This window comes from Cucurbita pepo, chromosome 4 (genome assembly GCF_057944985.1).
Source record: "Cucurbita pepo subsp. pepo isolate OVF chromosome 4, ASM5794498v1, whole genome shotgun sequence".
Lineage (NCBI taxonomy): Eukaryota > Viridiplantae > Streptophyta > Magnoliopsida > Cucurbitales > Cucurbitaceae > Cucurbita > Cucurbita pepo.
In genome coordinates this window covers 10067573-10089564 of record NC_141801.1, presented here as the reverse complement: position 1 = coordinate 10089564, position 21992 = coordinate 10067573, and the positions used below count along the sequence as shown (strand labels likewise).

The 21992-nt window shown below is 36.4% G+C and overlaps 2 protein-coding genes and 1 pseudogene across 2 annotated transcripts; 1 reads left to right on the top strand and 2 right to left on the bottom strand.

The window, feature by feature from the left end:
* Positions 1 to 619: 619 nt before the first annotated feature.
* Positions 620 to 2628, bottom strand: LOC111792591 (uncharacterized). The gene is made up of 6 exons (XM_023674103.2): positions 2342 to 2628; positions 2057 to 2114; positions 1720 to 1950; positions 1136 to 1403; positions 980 to 1057; positions 620 to 880 (listed from the first exon to the last, which is right to left on the bottom strand). Exons 3-6 carry the CDS (start codon positions 1944 to 1946, stop codon positions 830 to 832), a joined length of 624 nt encoding a protein of 207 aa, XP_023529871.1. The 5' UTR covers positions 1947 to 1950; positions 2057 to 2114; positions 2342 to 2628; the 3' UTR covers positions 620 to 829.
* Positions 2629 to 4161: 1533 nt separating this feature from the next.
* On the top strand, positions 4162 to 4642 carry LOC147793001 (arabinogalactan protein 13 pseudogene; annotated as a pseudogene).
* A 1475-nt stretch (positions 4643 to 6117) lies between these two features.
* Positions 6118 to 21347, bottom strand: GCT (RNA polymerase II transcription mediator). The gene is made up of 23 exons (XM_023674102.2): positions 21153 to 21347; positions 20577 to 20695; positions 19492 to 19565; positions 19241 to 19380; positions 19064 to 19150; positions 18689 to 18776; positions 18524 to 18604; positions 17638 to 17715; positions 17473 to 17552; positions 17291 to 17369; positions 16891 to 17187; positions 16492 to 16551; positions 15309 to 15549; positions 14238 to 14498; positions 12427 to 13746; positions 11663 to 11930; positions 11441 to 11591; positions 10830 to 10917; positions 10603 to 10681; positions 9731 to 10026; positions 8517 to 9615; positions 7374 to 7745; positions 6118 to 6995 (listed from the first exon to the last, which is right to left on the bottom strand). The coding sequence occupies exons 2-23, from the start codon at positions 20598 to 20600 to the stop codon at positions 6394 to 6396; spliced, it is 5865 nt and encodes a 1954-aa protein (XP_023529870.2). The 5' UTR covers positions 20601 to 20695; positions 21153 to 21347; the 3' UTR covers positions 6118 to 6393.
* Between the last annotated feature and the right edge of the window lie 645 nt (positions 21348 to 21992).

The window sequence follows — 21992 nt, the reverse complement described above, 5'->3', positions numbered from 1 at the left end:
TGAGTACTAGTATGACTAAGTTGAAATAATCTAAAAACTTTTATCCCTATTAAAATATTTAATCGATTCAAGCTACAATTCATCGTTAATTTTATAACAAATGAGAATTAAGATTGAATGTTGTAAGTGATTGAAGTTCTGTTTAGGCAATTGATTCCTCTCAATGAAATTTGTCACGTGAATTAGACTCACAACAGTGGTTCGTCCAACAGGCAATTTTCGAAGAACTATGCTTTATTTAGTCCCTACTATACCAACAATAGAGATTCCTTAAAAAATCGAAACTCCCCTATTCGTCTGAAAAAGTCTTCGACATATCAATGAGAGACAAATTTCCTTCAGGAAACCGAATTCCATACTCGATCTCATAGATACATACAAAATTCCATGAAAAGTTGTATTCAATGAAGCTAACTAGATAAGTCAATCCATCGATCGATGATTCAATCTTCATCTAAAAGGGTTAACACGACCCCATTTTTCTCTTATAAAACAAGGAATTTGAACCTATGAGCTATAAATAAACACACCCTAGTTTTGGAAAGGAAGAAGCAATCCATAACTTGAAAATGAAGAAAGCAAAGCAAAGAACAAAGCACAAACGTCAGAATCCAAGCAATGAAGAGGAAAAAGTAATGATTTTACTGAATTAGCCAACAATTAGCAATACAGATATCAGTAGAAGAAATGAGCAGTCAATATCAACCAAAAGAAGCTATTCTCCAAAATATGGCTATGGCCATGGCTATGGCTATGGCTATGGCTATGGCTACCAAACAAGAAGCTATTCTATCCATATTGTCTCTATTTGTGTCTCTTATTGGCTCACTCATTCTGAGTCACTTTCCATACTTCTCATGGCCTTCAATCCTCTGGGTCTCTGCATATCCCAATTCCATAGCCCCAAAGTTTATTCTTATTAGAATGACAAACAAAGAAGAGTGTATGGATTTCAGTTGATGTTTAATGGTTATTGTACCTTCTTTGCAGTCTTCTTCTCCCTCACTTCATACCTCTCTTGGCATAAGTCTGATAGCCATGAGCCTGGCATCACCAGCTGCATCCACAGACACGGAAGAGGAGTTACGATATTATCGACCGAACCCGAAGGATTCCTCGGTTCTATAACACTTACAACTAAGCTTTTCTGTAGTAACTTGGCTCTCTTTTTAGGCCTTTGAGGAAGTTTGCACCCTTTCATGGCCATGAAATCTTCTTCCTTCTCCTTACTAGATAGAGATATAAAGAGCCTTGGCCAGACAAACCCTTTTCCGTTCCCTGTGGGGTAATCCATTGACGCTTTTTCATCCACGCCCATCGAACATCTCGTCGTATAATATCGATCTTCCTTTTCGGGCGATGTTGCTAACGTTTTCTGATGCTTAGTTGGTGAAACAATGTTCCTGCAAGAAAACAGAATATCTTAACAATTTCTTCTCCTTCTCATCAACATTTCAATCCAGGGTTTAGAATCATCAAGTGTTCTAAAATGAATGGATTATGATCTTGTTTTAAGCAGTTCAAAACCCAAAACTTGTTGGATTAAAGAGCAGAGTAGAAACCAATACAAAGATTCATCATCAAGTGTTCTAAAAAGGGTGGAACATGAACTTGTTTTAATCTAAAACTAGTTGGATTTAAGATCAGAGAATAAGAAACAAAGAACAGGAAAAATGTATGATGTTCTTATACTCGTTGATTCAGATATCCGTTGCTCACTTGTTAAGGCGATGGGTTGGGTGAGTAGATGAAGCTTTCTCAGCTGTAACAACACGGCGATCACCATTAGAAGAAACCTTCTTCTTCCCTAAACAATCAGGTTTATTAGTAACTCTTTGTGGTTCCTTAACCTTCATATATCTCATCCTCTTCCTGTTCCCCCACTGCAACACAAAATCTGTTTCACCAGATTTATTATTTTTCTGAGCTATTCCTTCGTTTTCCATATCTCTGCAACAAAAATCACAATCACCCATCTCCTCTATTGTACAAAGAAAGACCCTAAGATCATCAAAAACCCACAAGAACAAAGCTAAGACAATCACTAGAAACCAACCTCAAGATTCAAGCCCAAAACTCAGTGGATTATCGAACACGATTTCCTTCTAATAACCCTGCATTCAATGGATTCACAACAATCAAAAACGAATTACCAAACGAAGATGCTATAATCAAGTACTCTTTCGTTCAATTTTCACATAAGTTATGAAAAAACAGAGGAAAAACAACGATTAAATGAAGCTCCCTTGACTCATTACCAGATTCAGAGTCGCCATTCTAACTTTTCCCCCAAATATAAACAAAACCCACAAAGGAAAAAGAAGGGGAAATGAGATTTTACATGTCTAAAATCCATCAAAAGAGCTACTCCAGGCTGTAATCATCATCAACGGAAGCCCCTGAAGAGGTTGAACCGTTGAATCCGTAGAGAGAAAAAATGGAAATGGGAAAGCAGTCTTCGAAGAACAAGAAGAGAGAAAAATGGCTACAATGGAAGAAAATCCATTGAAGTTTTAGAGGTCACAGTTAGTTTTCACCAATCAAAAGGGAACAGAGAAGAAAAATCAGCCGCTCTTCTTCAGTTCACTTGCAGAGAAGCTCTCTCTCTCTCCTCTCTCTCTCCCTCTCCCTCTCCTCTCTCTCTCTCTCTCTCTCTCTCTCTCTCTCTCTCCCTCTCTCTCTCTCTCTCTCTCTCTCTCTCTCTCTCTCTCTCTCTCTCTCTCTCTCTCTCTCTCTCTCTCTCTCTCTCTCTCTCTCTCTCTCTCTCTCTCTCTCTCTCTCTCTCCCTCTCTCTCTCTCTCTCTCTCTCTCTCTCTCTCTCTCTCTCTCTCTCTATCTCTCTCTCTCTCTTCTTCTTCTCTCTCTCTTTGTTCGTTTCTGTCTTTTCAGTTTTCACCCTATTCTCAATTTTCTTTTTCCCCAAATTTTTAATTTTCGAAATCGAAAAGAAAATGGTGGAATTTTTGTGGCCGTTGGATTGAATTGGACGGTCAGATGTATTTCGGGTCGACCCGGTTGATTTTTCAGTGCACGTGACACCGAATTGATAAATCCAAACAAAATCCACCGAATGAATTTGCGTATATTAGTACTAATCATAGTGGCTGCAATCTGCTGTGGCTCATGTACACCGTTTTGACCAATTGTCTTGTGCCACGTCATCATTTTAACCAGTTCAAAAGATTCGGTGACTCGAAAAACTTGATCAACCCAACCCAATCCGTATACTCCTTTTTGGATTATCAACTCAGTTGAGTTGACCCGAGTTCAAATAAATAAAAATTTTTAAGCGTTTTTGGTTCATTGTAAGATCTCACATTACGTATAAACCTCTCCCTAGTAAACGCATTTAAAAACTATGAGACTGAGGGTGATACGTAATGGGCCGTAATAGGCCAAAATGGACAATATGTGATAGCCGTGGACTTTCATGTTCCCACATGATGGGTTGTTTTTTATTTTTTAAAGTTGGAAGGTTAAAATAGACATTTTGAAAATTTTTGGAGACCCAATGGGATGGCAAGGCCCAATACCCTAATTGGCCCAATGACAGACCAATCTTAATGGGCTCAAATTAAACTCACTAAGCCCAATCTTCATGGCAACCCAACAAATATAATTTCATATAAGGAAAAAAAATAATATATAAATTGATTATAAATCTTAAATATTTTTTATTTTCAAAATATGTTTGGATTATAACCCTATTTTTAAATGGCTCGAGTTGACCCGACTAAAAAAATATCATCTACTACCCAAATTTTTGGGTTTACCAAAAATTCAACCCAACCCAAATCGAATATATATATATATATATATATATAACACAACCCAATTCAGTGGATGGTTCGAATTGGTCAATTTAGGTCATATGAACACTCCGAAAAAACACAATTGTCCTTCTAAACTCTTCTATTTCCATCAAACAAGGAAGATGCTAAGAAATGAAGAAACTTCAATTGAAAATTAATGGCAATAACATAGAAAAAGGCAAGAAAAAAGTGGGAAACCCTTCAAAATAAAATGCCAAAAAAATTATTAAAAAAAAAAAAAGAAAAAAGTGGTGGCTCTCAAGACAGCTGTTTGGCCACAAAAAATAAAAAATAAAAAATAAAAAATTAGAAATAAAAAAGAATTTATTGGCTATAAAAACCAACAAACCCACCATTGTTTCTCTCAAATTCAATCGAGTTTGAAGAAACCAAGAGGAACCCATTTGAAAGCCAAGAAATTTGAGCATAAAAATCAAAGCTTTAAGCTTTTTTTTGTTGCTTGAATCTGTGATCAATGGCGGCCATGAAGTTTGAAGCTTTGATGGTGGCAATGGTGGTGGCTGTCATGGCCTTCTCCTCCTCCATTGTTGCAGCCCAAGAAGCTCCGGCGCCAAGCCCTGCCTCTGATGCTCCACTGTCCCTCCCAACTTTAATGGCTTCTCTTGCTCCTCTTGTTCTTCCCTTCTTCCTCTGAATCTTCTAACGATTTAAATGTATTTTCAATTTCCATGAATCCAACATGGGTTTGATGGGTTTGTGATGATTCAATTTGTTTGAGTGTGATTTCAAATTTTCTTAATTTTATGTAATTTTACGTCCATTAAATAATCGGTTTCATGTCTGATATTTGAATTAGAAGTTTTACGATCCTTTACACGCTTTGGAACTGTACCTTTAAATTTTATACAGGGTTCTAATCAAACTAACTCAATCTGACTCCGGGTGTTACAAAAATTGTATTATTTGAAAATATGTAAAACCATGATGGAGATAGAATCAAGACTTAGCATATGGGGTAAAGTAAACAAATTACATTTAATTTGTGGACCAAAACGACCTCATTTTCTTCGTCAAGAACGATCAAATTTGTGAACGTTTGAGAAACCGTTCGTTTTTAGCGTAGAACTCGTGCTTTTTTGTTATTTTAGTGAAAACCCTAAGATAACTTGAAGTGTAGAATAGCCACATTTTGCATATAAGATATATATATATATATATATATATTCCTTTTGTGTGATACAGGAAAAATCAAATTAATTGATTAATTAATTTGTAAACCAATGAGAAGCTGCCATTTGGCATTTTCTTTATTGTTCTATCATTTATGAGAGAGAAGGGATCACATGGTGATGCTGCTTTGTGCACATGGGTTTATAGTCATTTCATATCATACCCAATAATTACAAATTTATTAAATAAAGTTATCCTTAATTTTTTAATTTATATTAAATTATCTTTTAAGGAAGAAACTTAAAGATGACCCATAATTAAATTCAATTAACACATATTATATGTTAATTTATAAGCGTTTAAGAGGGGCAAAAAGGTAATTTTGACGTCTAAATAAAATTGTTAACTTGGTATTTATAAGAAATGTCATTTGCATCACGAAATTTTTATTAAGTCAGTTCTCAATATAGGAAGGGGCATTTTCGTCAAATATACCATAGAAAAAGAGGCTTCAAAGCGTTTTGTTCAAGGGGTATATAAGTTTGGAACGAGCGTGTCTTTCTCTACTAAAGGCTCGTTTTTTAGTCATTCAAAGTGAATCGAACCAAATAAAGCCTAACAAATAATTTTAAAAATCCTTAAAAACCAACCCTCAAACAAAAGCATTGCATTAACACCTAACACTTCAATATATTCAAATTAATCCAATGGAACTCTCACTTTTAGATATATTTATACGTTAATCCATAACCACCAAAGTTAAAGTATTCTTTAAATATTAAAAGGTTATTATTTGCATCATTAAAAGGTTAATTATTTGCATCGGTGTCGAACCTACTTAGCATGTGCTCATTTTTTTAATATAAAATAAGTGCTTAAACAAAAATTTACTCAAACCCATCTTAAATCGAGCCAGTCTTAAAATGGCCCTAGTCGGTTTTAAAATGACCCTTCATCTGAAAGAAGTAAAGAATCGTTCAAGTATTTTAAGGAATAACAACGACCTAAGTAGGAAAATAAATACACAAAACAAGATCAAAGTTCATATCGTTCATCGTGAATTTACACAAACTTGAGACATGTTTTGGTCACGATAATTGCATCTATAACGACTACTAAAATATAGAGATAGATTGTAAGGGTGAAAGATAAGTGGTTATATCATTCATTGATATTCTGAGAAAATGAAAGCATCTCTCAATCAAACTGATTTTGAAGTTGCAATTCCGTTTTGTTTCATATACATTTGTCCTAATTTTTCACATAAACCTGAACTAACATTTAATTCTCTTCCTAAATCCTAACAACTAAGCATTATAATTAAGAATTGCCCAGCTATCTAGCATGTACAAGAATTATAATACACATAACTTTACATGGTAAGGAGGTCTTTAACAGAATAATTAGTAGCAAGAAACAACCTCGGTATTACCTCACAGTCGATATCGTCCTAATGTTTAGATTTTTCAGCGCGCCTAGAAAGCTCTGTGTCAGCAAAATGAAGAATCCTCCTGAGTCTCAAAACCATATCACAGTGAAACGGCAGGGCAGTTCGTCGGTCCAAGTATGCTGGGCTCACAGTCATCCATGATAAGGCATGAAGCTCTGCTATGACAGATTCGAGGATCAAATGCGTCTCGATTTCAAAGTCTCGTGATTCCACACTTGAACTCCTTCCCACTTGCTTGATAATCCCTCGGACGTTCTTTTCTTGTGCGACGTTATGTCCGTAGTAATCGATGAGACTAACCGAAAGGGCTGAAGGCCATTCCTCTTTCATGTTGCTCCGGGAATCCTTCCTCATTGAGGGTACAGCTCTTGAAATGGCAAATCCAGTGGAAAGTGGAATTGCAGACCCCTTACTGTGGAGGAGATGCGCCAGAGGTGGGGATTCGGCGGTGAGGCATGTCGGAAGCTGAAGAGGGTTCGAGGGAAGGAAACGCAGGCTAGGTGATGGGATTAGTATGTAAGAAGAAGATGTGGAACCAAGAGATTTAACCGGAGTAAAGCCTTCTACATACGACGATGACTGTACGCTGCCTTGATTTCCGCCTGCAAAAACCTTCGGTAAGTACTGAGAAAACTACTGCTGCAAAACGTAAAATGCCTTGCAGCTCAAGAAACCCAGAATATGTCAAAAAGATACCGGCTATATCACAGCTACAGCAATGTACTTTCTTAATCTACAACTGAGCAATTTCATAACAGATATAAAGCATCACAAAAGCATATTTGTTGCTCATGAAGTTTCCAGAATGAAGCTAAGTTCGAGGTCGTCTAACCCAGAAATGAAAGAACGGTAAGGCTCGAGTACGTGCAACAAAGACAAGAAAAGGCAGTAATCTACAATTATGAAACAAAAAATTTACAGCAGAGAAATATCAATTGAAGTAAACGAGGCATACGTTAGGTATTGGCAACTTATCTTACCGGGCGATGGTGAATCGGCTTGCAGTAATAGCTGCAGAGAATGCTCCATCGCAATCGCGACAAAACTGATACTATGCACCCACTGAATCATTCCTCTTGAGTTGTCCACCACTGCATGACCACCCATTAGCTGCTTTCTTATGGTAGGTTGTCCAATGCTAGCTTTCATAAAGCCTGTAGATTTTGAATGCGGGCTATATAAAGGATTTGGGGAGGAAGGAAGGTTTCTATCGTGAATCAAACTCATCTCCTGTTGTTGCAAGGAACTCCCATTACTACTTGATGATATCCCATCTGGCATGCAGCGGCGAAGTTGCAACGGCCATTTTTTCACCTCAGATCCCCATAGTGAATAAATGGCCTTCTGCCACTCTAGTCATAATAAGATGGCAAAATCCGAAACATTAGTTCCAAAACAGGTCAGAAATTTTAAATAACCTCCCCAAAAATCTAATAGAAAATTTTGTAAATCTTTAACGGATGGATATGTGAAAATAGCGTGTCGTAAAGTCATCAAGAAACAACTTGTGAGTTATTAAGTGGGGATCATTTCCCAAGAGATCGCATCTGAATGAGTTGATTGATGCACTTGTGAAATAAAACTTCAGAATTTCATACAAATAAGTGAACTAATGAACTAATGGAGTAGGAGGGTGTAATAATCCAAGCCCACCGCTAGCAAATATTGTCCTATTTGGGCTTTCCCTTTCGGACTTCCCCTCAAGGTTTTTAAAATGCGTCTGCTAGGGAGAGGTTTCCACACTCTTATAAAGGTTGTTTTGTTCTCCTCCCCAACCGATGTGGGATCTCACAATCCACCCCCTTCGGGGCCCAGCGTCCTTGCTGGCACATCGCCTCATGTCCACCCCCTTCGAGGCTTAGCCTCCTCGCTGGCACATTGCCCAGAACCTAGCTCTGATACCATTTGTAAGAGCCTAAGCCCACCGCTAGCAGATATTGTCCCAAGGTTTTTAAAACGCGTCTGCTAGGGAGAGATTTCCACACCCTTGTAAAGGATGTTTTGTTCTCCTCCTTGACCGACGTGGGATCTCACAGAGGGTATTAGATACAAGAAGCAGAGTCTACTAAAACTGAGTCGATAAACAATTGAAGCTGAAAATAATAATGATAGAGGAATTTTACCTAGATACTCGAGTTCGTAGAATGTTCCAATTCTTGCAATAACCAAATCTCTAGGCTTGGAAACACTAGTATCAGGAGAACATGACTGAAGTATCATACAGCCTTGCTGCAGAACTTGGACAAAAATGCATTCCAGACCCTTCGTATCCTGCCTACTGCTGATCCCACCAAAGGGAAATATATGACTGTCTAATAATTCTCCTCGTGAATCTGTCCAGATGCATACTAGCCAGCGCCAGTCTTCTGTCCATCCATAGCAACAGTGTAGGCTAGGATTCTTTTGATGACCTCCAAACCCATCCATCTCAGGTCCATCTACTTGAGAGTTAGTTCCTATATCCATACCTACTGCTGAACTTACATTCGGTAAAAAGGCACCGCTGTTGTCATCGGATAATGGTTTCGAAGACTTTGCTCCTAGTGTAACAGGATTTATTGGTGAAATTCCATGGTCAAGTGAACCAGGTTCTGCCATAATAAAAAGCGGTTCAAACATGTAGCAAGAATCATCTTGAAGATAATATTCTCCAATTCTATTTGGGTCATTACTTAATGATCCAGGCCTTGTTTGCCATGAATTATCCCAGGTTCCAGACCTCAGGGTACCATCGATTTCACCCTCTCGAGGGAGTGAATGCCCAGCTATTCTAATACCAACGCAATCTTTCCACATCCCTGGAAGGGAAGATGACATTGATGATAAAACTGAATGAGATCTACTGGATATTGATGATGACTGGACTACATCAGTCGATGTTCCCCGTGATATTCGACGAGCCTTGTTATAAACAGTGAAAGCTGTTTCTTTAAGAATTACAATTTCGTTTACTGATGGACTACTCACTCTGAAAATTGCATCAACTGTCACAATCTGCAATACCAATTTAGGAAGAGTAAATCCTTGAAGAACTAGAACGTTTGACGTTGATGACTCGTCAACAGCTGCTGAGCAGCTTAATGACTTTGCAACCTGACTACACAATATTGTCCTCCTATCTCTATCTGACTGGAGCGTGACAGAACCGACAGCAACAGAAGATTCAACGACAGTTTGCAATACTTCCAGAGGATCAGGAAAAGGACATATGACATAAAGTACCTAAGGTTGGCAAAAAAAAAAAAATATATGTAGGTGAGCTAAGCATATAGGAAATAATATACACTGAGCGACATGCAATGGGAAAAATAGTAGAGAAGATATTCAAATGTCATACCATGCAGGAACCATTACTGCCTTCTTTGGGATTAGCTGACATAGATGGAGAGAGTTTCAAAGCTTTCAAAGCTTTTGAAAGAGATCTAAGATAACTTGTCAAGTCCCATCCATTTGATAGAGAAAGCAAATAGTCACTAATTGAACCGACAATTGAAGCACTACTGCTATCAATTTTCATCGACTGGGGACAATCGAGTAGGACGAAACCTGAAGATAACAACTTCCCAGAATCTACATCCATTTGATTCCCTAAATTATGTGGGGTATGTGTTCCCAGCTTGCATGTCTCATACACTGGAGACAGACAAGGCCAAAAAAAAAAAAAATTAGTAAATGACCTCTCGACGATTTGAATACAGTTAATGAGCATATGAAAAGGATTATGTTTAATCAGGATCTTTTTTCCATGAAAAGTCAACCTTCCATTGAGAAAAAAATGGAAGAATCTAAGAGACAATACTACTATTTGAACCTTTATCATTGGAAAGTAGTAACAAAAACTCTTTTTCATGCCTAACAAAAACTACAAACAATGCTACAGGTTCAAAATTTTAGTGTCTCATCAAGCTCTAATAATACACTGTATAAACCACATAAATCTTTTAATATATCATAACAGAAAAAATAAACTAGGAAATTTACTTTTCTCAAAACGTAAAGGTGAAACTTTTATCGACATAAGAACAGTATTTATCCATTGCTAAAAGAACAATCTGCAGTAGGAAAATACTTTTTTTGAAACGGTCAGTTGAAAAATACTAGGTTAATCAAGAGAATAAAATGCAGAATTAGTTATATAGTAAACCACTGGTTAGAAAGAGTACCCTTTCCAATCCGGTTTTATATGCATTAAGAACAACTATTACTAACCAGTTCCTAGTTGCTGGAAAAAATCGGCGGCAGCAGATGCAAGAGGATCAATATCTGGGCAAATGACGCAATAATTTATCTGCAACAGTTAATGAAAATAAAAAACCTTGCCATTAGAGGGTGCAAAGGATATTATCATTTAAACATTTATACCACATAAAGAAATATGGGCAAGAAGACAAATAGGGCCCGGCAGATTCTGCCTGTTCAGATTTCAACCAACTTACAGGTTTTTGTACAGCATAAGGCTCAAGAGGGGCCTTTTCCCAAAGTTGCAGAGAGTTGGCTGATGTCTTAAGCCAATCATCTTGGTACCTATTTACATATCATTGTTATCTTCAACCTCAGTAGATATAAATAACAGTAATTCATTTACATGAAAATACAATCATCTTGGTGTATTTGAAATTCAGCGATTGCTATCAATCAATATTGGCAGATATTGAAATTTTCTTGCTTTAGTTCATCGGTTATTTTGTTTATTAATGTTTTCTTCCTCAAACATTGACAGACATTTTTGCAAGAACACTTAGCTCCATGCCTTTGTATGACAGTGGCCTTTGCAATCTATGTAAACAGTTATTTAAGTCTGGAGCTCTTGAAGTGAAAAATAAAAATTGCAAAAAATGTCATTCACAGGCTACAGACTACAGACTATAGAGTAATATTCTAATAATGTTAATTTGAATGTGCAATTATCACTTAAAGGCTATAAAGTAATATTCTATTCATGATATTAAATAGACTATGAAATTATATAAATGTTTAGTAGACAAAACGAAACAGGATATCAAGATCTCTCAAGAACTGCCACAATGATTAATAATCAAATGCATACCCAACAAGGATCGCGGGTGATGGGAGAACAATAATCGTTGGTCTCAGTCGGGAAGGTAGTAGTTGCTGGTCTGATCCTGAACTGGAGATTTCTTGGTTTGATCTCCTTTGGGAAGTCTCATCCATTTTGGACCCATCCATTGTGCTACTGCCTACAGTGCCAGAAAACTGCATAATCCACTGAACTAAACATTTCAATTTTTATAAAATGTAACATCTGTACCTTTGAGACTAGACGATCCACTAGCAGAAGAATGTGAGGGGCTTATGGGCTCTCCAATATTTAGCATAACAGTACTCGAAGAATCTTTAGATTCATTTATAGTAGACTCAGCAGATAATCCATCACCTGTGCTTCCCATATCACCTAATTGACCACGACCTTTGCACCAATCAGTTACAGATAACGGACCATCCAAAGTGCCAAATGCAGATTTCAAGGCTGTTTTCATGTCGGACTGCAGCAAACTCATTACAGACGAGGCATAAACCTGGACGATAAATTTAGCATTTTATGCTCAAGCTTCATTATCAGAATATGGAAGTTACATGTCAGATAGATAATATTGGGTTGAAGGATCCATTATATTGAGAAGCCTAAATTCATGAATCAGTCACGTTTCTAAAATAGTGGCAAAAAGTCTTTAAAGCTACATCATATCTACAAGCCAGCAAGAAGGAGAAACAACACACACACAATTAATTTAATAGTAATAGTAATACTAATACTAATAGTTCAAGACTGGATGTGATAAAAATCTAAGGAAACATACAAAGCTAATTTTGTAAAATACTGATATGATAACTAAATAATATCAATAATCACGAACACTATCCCTTTTATTATCATGAAACGGAACTTTTCATTAAATTAAATAAAAGCATGAATCATATCTTTAACAAATATTTATAATAAAGTTCACATCTACCAATATAATATGGGGAATTGTGTGCATGCAATAGCATGTAGAAGGAAAATTCACTTACATCAGCAGAAAGAGGATCAACTAACTCAACGCCTGCAATGTCCAATGCATGACAAGAGGCTAAGGTTCCTCCACAGCCTGCATGAACCATAGATGGCCCACATGGAAATCCCCTCCTCCATTGTTCCTGCAAACCTAGCCAGCCATACGGACCATCACCACAATCTGCATCCAAGGCCAGGTCAACAAAAGAAGTAGCCTGCTGGACAAGTAAAGGCATGGCATCAAGGAGTTCCTGAAGTGGTGGTCTTTGCCCATAAGAGAGAACTCCATCTTCATGGAAAGAATTGTGGGGTAAGGAAGAGCCAAGTTCCATACTAGGTGAATTTGAGGGCTTTGGAACCTTGGGAACTCCAACAGACCGCCAAACACCAACAGGTGCATTGTGGTGTCCATCAAGTGTTCCCCCATCAACATCTCCGGCTATTCTCATTGGTATAGTATCTTTCTTCTTCACCTCATTCGCCATATAATCTGTAATAGTACTTGGATCACTTGACAGCTGATTTGTACCAGAAACTGTGGAACTACCAGATGACTGCAGGGTATGCCGTACTCTGCACATAGAAGCTTGGAACATTAAGCATTCAACTTCCATTGCAAGAACATGCTTCTGAGACATAAATAAACAATCAGCAGCTTCAACAGTGTCCTCATTCATCTTCCTCTGTGCAGATTTGACCGCATTGACAGCATTGTGATTTGAGAGAGATGATGCCAGCCCATCAGATGTAGAGATGCTGTTCTTACATGCAGCTGATTTTCTTATATGTTTCTCTTTCACATTGTCAACATGTGTATAGTAGTTTTTTGCACTTAGAACATTTGATGGTTTTGAATTTGAGGAGATACCACTCTTTTCATCTGACCAATCAAAGTATGGCGAAGAAGGTGGTGTTGCACCATATATGTAGCTGTTTGTGCTTAAGTTTGAACTCTCTAGCTCCCGAGATTTAGGAATATATGGACTTCGGAATATTGATGAAGAAAACTCACTTGTAGGTGTTTCAACTGCTCCATATTCTGGAGCAAGTGTCATCAGAGCTTCATACTTGGTAATTTGATCAAACTCCCCAGAAGAAGACACTGGAGTTTGATTGGCTGTTACTGAGGACAATGCATTGTTTGTGACTTCATGATCTTTGCTTAGGACCTCATCTGTTGTTTTTGTAACAGCTGGGTTGAAGCTATCGAAGGAGGGAAACCCCACAGGCAAAAGCATCTGATCAGAAACATCCATGACCCCACCTGGACTGCTACCTACATCAGCATAGTCTGGAGCCGAAAACGAAAGAGATTGTGACTCTGCAGCTCCTGGGGGCTTCAGAAGATAATACCATGATGAGCTCCAAGAGTGTATTCACATAATCAGCAGGAATATGAAGGAAGGACAAAAAAAAAAAAAAGGAATAAACTGCCTTCAAATTGAACTGAGGAAGATGGACGGCGAGAATAAACTACAATGTGCTATAAACTAATTAAACCTCATTATAATTTTTATCAAAACTTTGGGTACTTTGTTAATAAAATAATAATGAGCTATCATCATATATCAGTGTCAATTCTAAAGAAAATGATGGTAGATCTTAATAATGCAAATAATCGTTGCAGCTAAGCACCAACTTCATTCCAATGAGAATTGTCTCTCGGAAAAAGAAACTTATAAAGGTTAATGAAGTAACTCAATGACCGCATTAACTTTAACAAACAAATCAGGAAAAAATCAGAAACCAATCATCACCATGAACTTGAGATGCAACTATCATGTAGTCATACTGCGGCATAAGATTTCATAAAACACATGGAAAATACCTCCCCAAATGGTAAAACATCATTCACAAAGAAGTCTCCGAAGCTCCCAAAATGCAAAAGGAGATCTTCAATGTCATCCACGCCCCTGTCATCATCATCCCAGTCCCAAGGAGATCCAATTAGCACATTACTAACTCCTGTAATAGCGGAATTGTTGAGCTCAGTGGAAGTAAACTCGGATTTGAAAGCATCCTGAATTTGAGCACCTGTACCCATTTGATCTAACGAATCTGGCATCCCTGAACGAGACCGCTTAATACCCTGACAAATAAAAAGTTCAATTAACCAGTAAATATTCTAGAGGCCCAAGTTTTTCTTCAACTAGAAAATATTAGAAGATACTACCAAAAAAAAAAAAAAAAAAATCAAGAGTCAGTATGAGTAAAATTCTTTTGTCATTAAAAAATATATTTCATTGATTATATGCAAAATTATAAAAAAGAGAGAAAACCTTATACAAGAAATACTATGAAAGAGAGTAACAAAAAAGGCTCTCCAATTAGTCAAAAGGTCACATCAAAAGTAACAAAAATCCTCAAATGGATTCCTTCGATAGCTTCAACTCAAATGAAGTATATGAAAAAACTCAATACTCGCTATAAAAGGTAATACCAAAACAATATGGTCAAAATCCAACAGAAACGTGGTTACCAACTCATTAACAAACCAAAGAGTTTCCTACATATTACAATAGCGTAAGAATCCATTAGATAATGATTTAGCTATTTGTTCTCTGTTTTAAGAAGTCAATGCAAAGTCTTGTAATCTTATTTTAAAATGTTTCCCAATCAAGCAATTATCAAAAACTTGTTTTCTGTTTTCTAAATTTTAAATGTTGAAAAGCAGTTTAAAAAATCAAGAATTTAGATTAAGCAATGGACAATAATCAAGCGGAAATTGAAAAGTAAAACTGTTACCAAATAGGGCATAAGTCAGAATTGCATATACAGACGTCAGCCCAAAATTTAGGAGTTCCCATGTCAAAACACAAATCCAACTCCAGAGTTTCTAAATCATGTGTAACAACAGAAAGAAAATAAATCTATTTCTAAGAACATTAATCAAGCATACCAATTTTCGGCCACTGTTTGCTGACTGGTCATTTGAAGACAATCCAGACTGCCTGCAAGATAAGGAATCAGCATCTGCTTCAAGTTCGCTGGCTCCTGTCTTGCAATCACTATCACTAGAACTACTACTTATGCTACCAATGCTGCTACTGTTACTATTGCTGCTACTATCGTAACCATGCTGTGAACGTATTTTATCAGTCTCAGTCCACAAACCTTCCATATAATCTACATTTCCACCGCTACAGAAACCACAACAACCAAAAGTGGAAAACTGAAAGGTTAGTAATAGTTTTAATCCCATCACAACTAAGATAGAGATGTGAAACTTGTTCACATGCATGAAAGTTAACACTTAAAAACTTCGCATGAAGAGACATATCATGAAAATATACCTTTGATAAGAAAACTCAAATAAACATGAATATGGGTAAATATTTTATTTATTAATATGTATATTTCTTTAAAAACAAAGAAAATAACAAAAACAAAAAGATAACAAAAAAGCATTTAAAAAGAAAAAGAAAAGCAAACTTGTTAAGTCATTTTATTATTGTTTTGGAAGGAGATTAACTCCCCTTTCAAACGGACCACAGCTCTCCCATGCGATCCAAATAGCCTCCTTCACGAGACTCTAACCAACCACCTTTTCTCGAATAGGGAAAAGGTTCTATGGATCCACCTAAGGTTTTCAATGAAAAGAAAAGTACTTTTTTTATAATATATTTTTATTATTGCCTTTTTAACAATATCTTGGTATGAATGGTCTACTTCTATCAATTCCTACAGCTGGCTACAATACTCTTTTGTCCAATTGGAGAAGTTTGCTGGGGAGTAAAACTTCATGATAGCATATCTATATTTAAAAGAATATGGGATTGTTTGAAAATTCTGAAAGGAAATTAGGAGTTTTCTAGTTCTTATTTAGTTTAGTACGATAGATCATGACATCCTAGATAAAACATTTTGTAACTATTTTATTACATTTATCATTGATGTAAATTGCACGCCATATGCTTGGGATGTCTTGTTTCCCTTATTGTCTTTCAGTATTGTTCTTTTTTTACAAGCAAGGAAACCAGGAATAAAGAACATTACCTACCACAAAAACAAATATATCTGCATAGTATTTCTCAATCTAATAACATAAACTTCAGTCAGATGCAATGAGCTGAAATTCTTACCAATGCATGTAGAAAGAAGAACCAGGTAACGAGGGTCCTATCCAGTTTTGCAGCCAAAATCTGAAAATTTCAACATCAAAGTTAGTTGAAGAAACAAACGCCACTAAAAAAAGTCACATGAGGCTTTCTTCATTATTTCAAGTTCCTTTTTTTTTTTTTTTTTTTTTTTTTCTGAGAAGAGAAATGAAATTATTCCAAATCCCTTTCAATCCCTTTGTTTTAGAAAAATTCAAAGAGAAGCCGACGTAAACTTTAACCAAATCAATAAAAATCCTTTTGTTTATTTCATTTTAAAAAAATGCACAAAACCCGTACAAAATTTAACTGAAGAGATCGAATTCTTATCTTTTAAATTGGTAGCAATTCAAAGAAGATAAACAGTCAAGATTAGGTAACTACCTTTTCAAGGACGACCTGGCAAATGAAGTTTGCAATAACAAAACAAGCACTGCCTCGGATGGATATATAAAAGTCTTTTTATGAAAAGATAAATTGTTTGACAATCCTTTCAGATCACCAGATGTTGATACGTTTCTTATGTAATTTGAATTGGATTGCAGCGGCCTCTCACTCACTGATTTAGAGCACCCTAGGGTAACTTCAACATAGCAATTTTGCCCCTTTGATTGGCAGCCACCTTGAGAAACGTGATGGGGCAAACCCACAAATCCACACGAAGTCCTAGACTTTCCAGAACTGTTCACACAAATCAAAAAGAACAAAAATTATGACTATCAGTTCTGAAAATACAGACTGAGAAATCTGCCAAGTGAAAAGCATACCATATATAATGTAGTACCTGGAACATATTTGTTTCACAACATCACTAGCACAACATCCAGTGAACCTACCCCGGATTCCATGAGGTGAAACAATCACTGATGAAAATAAAATGATATTAAAAATTAAGTGGATGCAGAAAGAAAGATCAATATCATTATAACACAAAACTTCCCAAAAGTTTCCCATTTCCAAGCTAACCTGGAAGTCCAAGACAGGAATTATTTGCAGAATGCTTCAACACTCTTTCAATCTCTGCATTTGAGAGTGCTCGAATATGTCTAGGAAATTTTTATTAAAAAAAAAGTCAATTAGTGAACAATTTAACCTGCATAGTCAGCATTTTAAAAGTAGAAAAGGATTTACTTTGCAGATATGATGGCATGCACAAATATTGCCTCCTCAGTAGCAGAAAATATGAACTCCATTGTAGGTTGCCCTCTCCTGACCATTGGCATCCATCAGAAAAGATCATTTTCCATCAAAGAAACAAGGGTAAGAACAAAAGTAAGAAGTCATATAAACGAATATGAATATATATATATGCCTTTGCATTAAAACATACTCCGGCTACAATGATCCTGCATTTAACCTTCAACTTCCAATTAAGAAAATAAACTCATGGAGAATAAATTTGACGAAATTATACCCTCCAACCACCATTTGGGTATTTTTAGTTGAAAAGGTGGACACTATTACCCCCAACTTTATACGGCTTCAATGTATCTTTTTTTCATTAATCTTGTTAAGAAAAATAAAAGTGTGCCTTTTCTCCTCTTTTCACAAGTTATACATAGTATAGGTGTCATGTATAACTGCCTCAAGAAGTAGCTGCATGTACTGGCAATTAACCAAATTTAACATCCCAGCTTTGGCAGAAACAATGACGGGTACTATTAAGTGAAAATATCGTCGTATGCTATTAGTAAAAAAAAAAAATATACTGGAGTGTAACTGAAGCCATGCAGGAAGCCGAAGAACAAATTCTAGCCAACATATTATTTGATTTCCATAAATCACTTAGAAGCCGTTTGATCCTAATTAGACCTCTCAAACTCCACTGCACTTCGATCCCTAACAAACCACATTAGAAGCCGTTTGATCCTAATTAGACCTCCCAAACTCCACTGCACTTCAATCCCTAACAAACCACACAAACTAAGGAAGAAAAACCTGAATAATTAAAGAGAAACCTGAATCCACAGCATCCATATAAACGAAACATTGAAGCTGACAAGAATTAAAGAGAAACCTGAATAATTCTTCACTTTGACCATACTGATATTTTGTGAAAACATCTCCAAACCTCATGTATGAAAGTGCAGTTAAGGATCTGTCAATCCCAGGTAAGTTAGCTTTGAGTATGAATAACTAAATACCACAGCATATAAACAGCAAGTGTGTCAAAATAAATGACCTCTCAATACAGTTTCGTAATGCCTGTGAAAGGGCAGCCGCAACCTCCTCCAAATCCCCAGGAGAGGTCCACAGTCCAGATGCAACCACTGTTGTGAACACGACATGACCACAGCATGACCACAGAGGGGGTCAGAATTGTATATTAAGTCCTCTAACGGCAACAAATAATTCAAACAAAGCCCAAAAAAGCTAAATAAATACACTCCTTTTGTATCATGGAGAATGAGTTCAATAATAGTCAAGTTTGTAAATAAGTTATAAAAAGAATAAATTAATTTGAATCATCCACCGCCAAGTTCGGGTTTTTAAAACTCATAGAAAGTTGGGAATAACTTATTACATCATGGACAATGTGTTTATAAGAAGCACATACCCCTTAACTTGGAAACAGCTGCTTGAGCAGTTTCAGCAACAGAAGAATGGCGCCCAGGTAGAAAAAGCCAAAGTTTAATTTTTTCATCTGGTATAACAAATATCAAAAGTTAGACAAGGAAAATTGATTAGGCAGTTAGATGGAAAACACATATTGCACCACATTGGCATTTCTCACCAGGATTGTGCAAACCCTGAGATGGGTCCCAAGGCCCAACAAATGAGTTGGTCCAAGTGCTTAAAAATCCTTCCTTCTGTAATTGCACGTGTGATGAAAGCACCAAGAATGTGGCAGCATCGTTGTGCTCAACCTTTGCACTTATAACACCAAAAGCCTAATTTTAGTATCCTTAAAGAAGTGGAAGACCACACAAAAAAAATAAAAAACCCGAATGGTTAAACTAGGAAAGAGGTTCCCTTAGCATTAACCTTTTGTCCGGTAACGAAATCAAGTCAGATTCATTAGGCAGAAACTGGAACCATGAAATTTGATGTAGACCCCCCTACGACAAAATCACAGTAGAGAGTATTAATAGGACTACACAAATGCCATAAATTCTAGAGTTAACAATAAAACATATTTGAGGACTAGCCGAAGAGTAGTGACGCACATTGTTTTAGAAAAGGGAAGTTGTAACTGATGAATAGATTGGGCGTGAGTGCACATTCAAATCATAGCAATTGGAAAGACAGTATTCTATTCATGTACTAAAGAAATCATGAATTAGCAATGATACGTTTTTATTTGCCAAATTACTTTGATGCCACAAACGGGGAAACTAAAACAATCAAAAGGCAACAAACAGGAGACACAAGCACCCCTTTACAGCACTTAGGATGACAAACTATTGAGTGCCCGTGCTCACCCTGCCTCACCTACTGCCTAGTATCACCTTAAAAGCACTGATGCAGAGTGAAGTTTCTAATGGAACACAACTCCACAATGTCCCAGCATGGACCTTCTAAAGGATTTCAATCAGCTAAATTAGCAAAAGTGTAAGATGTTTCTCTAATTTCAACCTAAGAATCACTAACACTTTAGTTTGGCTAGCGCGTCCACGCGCGAGACACTTGGACACTTCAACACTTGTCAGACACATATCAAACACTAGTTAGCACGAATAGATATGTGTCAGGCGCTAGTTGTACAAAAATGAAATATAATTAAATAGACCTGCCCTTGTCGTGTCTGTGTCCTAGCTTTTTAAAAAATGTCATGTCACTATGTCCGTGTCATGTCATATCCGTGCTTCTAAAACATTAACCGCCAAGTTCATGAAAAAGAAGGCATTCTCCTCCTTCACCGAGATTGTAGATTTTCACAATATATGTCGCTTATCATGCTCAATAATAGGGGAAAATGTGCAAAACACCGAGAAGTAACCAAGTTTCCATTATGGGAACAAACATGAGCAATTCAACGCAGAAACATAACAGAATTAAAGCATACGAGATACGACCACCATGCATATACATTGGGGATAGATCTAAATAGAATAGGCCCAGGAACCTACAATTTTGAAAATATTCGTCCACATCACTTCAGCGATCTAAAAGTCTCCCACAAAGATACCAGTTTCCAACCAATCAAACTGCCTTTGCTAGAAAACAACTACCGCGTCCATTTGCTGACCTGCAAGGATCCAGAAGCACCAACATATGAATAAGCAAAACAAAGCCCTACGAACAGGTGATCATTACCACCAACAACCAACTATCAGTCAAATGAGTAGCAAACTAAAGTTTCCGCATCCCCCATATCAAAAACTCAATAGAAACCTTTGTTTCCTCATTCAAATCACGTCTCACGAGCCTAATTCGAAAAATTACTGAAACGAAAACAAACCCACGAAAACTGAATCCAATTCAAACATATACAAAGAAAATGCGCAACCCTAGCTACCCATTAAGCAAAAGAAGCTACCCAAAATTGAGAAAATCAGAAAAAGGATGGAACGAATTCAAACGGAAAGGAAGTGTTCGTATATCCCCTCGAAAATTTCAACCCTCAGAAATTCAGCCATTACCCAGAGGGGAAAGTGAAGTGCAGCATCAGAAGGTAATGAATGAAATAGAATTCGAAATCATACCATTCGAGTTATCGGTGGCGTGGGGTGGAACAGGCGATTTGGAAGCGTACGCACAGCTTATTGTTCTTCAGTGGGAAAGTCCAAAAGCTTCGATTCGCTCGTTTTCTTCGACACATTAAGCCTCAGAAACTAAACATTATAAATTTTGTTGAAAATTTGTGGGGGGAAATTCTTAATCCGCCGTTTATTTTCACGAACATTTGGTTTGGTGTTAGTATTCCAATTTACAATACCTAATATCTTCAAATTAACAATCTCTTTCGACTTACTATAATTTGTTTTTATTAGGACATTTTTGGATTAAACATTTTTTTTATTTTAAACCCTTTTGGTAAAATAACTAATTTAATCCAAACATAAATTTTTAAAAATTACCTTCCTTAATTTGAAAATAAATAATCAATATATGTATTTATAATTGAAAATATATATTTTTAAAAAAATTAACGATAAATTAGATTTGATTCCGTTCAATCAAATTTAGTCTAAGAGAATCTATGGACCAACTTAATTCATAAAAATTTTCGAGTAATTGAATTTTTTTTTAATACCCCTAATTCGTTCAAAATTTTTATTTATATCTAATATACATAAAATTATATTTTGAATTTTGAATTTTATATTTAATACAACTATTAATTAAAAAAATGTATGTTTAAACTTATTCTTATCCTAAGCTTGAGATTTAATTTATTTGAATGTTTTTTTTGGTATTAAGACTGCTATGGGTACGTAAGAAAATTATAAAAGATTATTAGGAATCAAACGATTTTGAATCAATACTAGACCCAAGAGAAAAGTTACTAGATCGATAAGCCTAAGAGCTCATCTGGGTTTAGG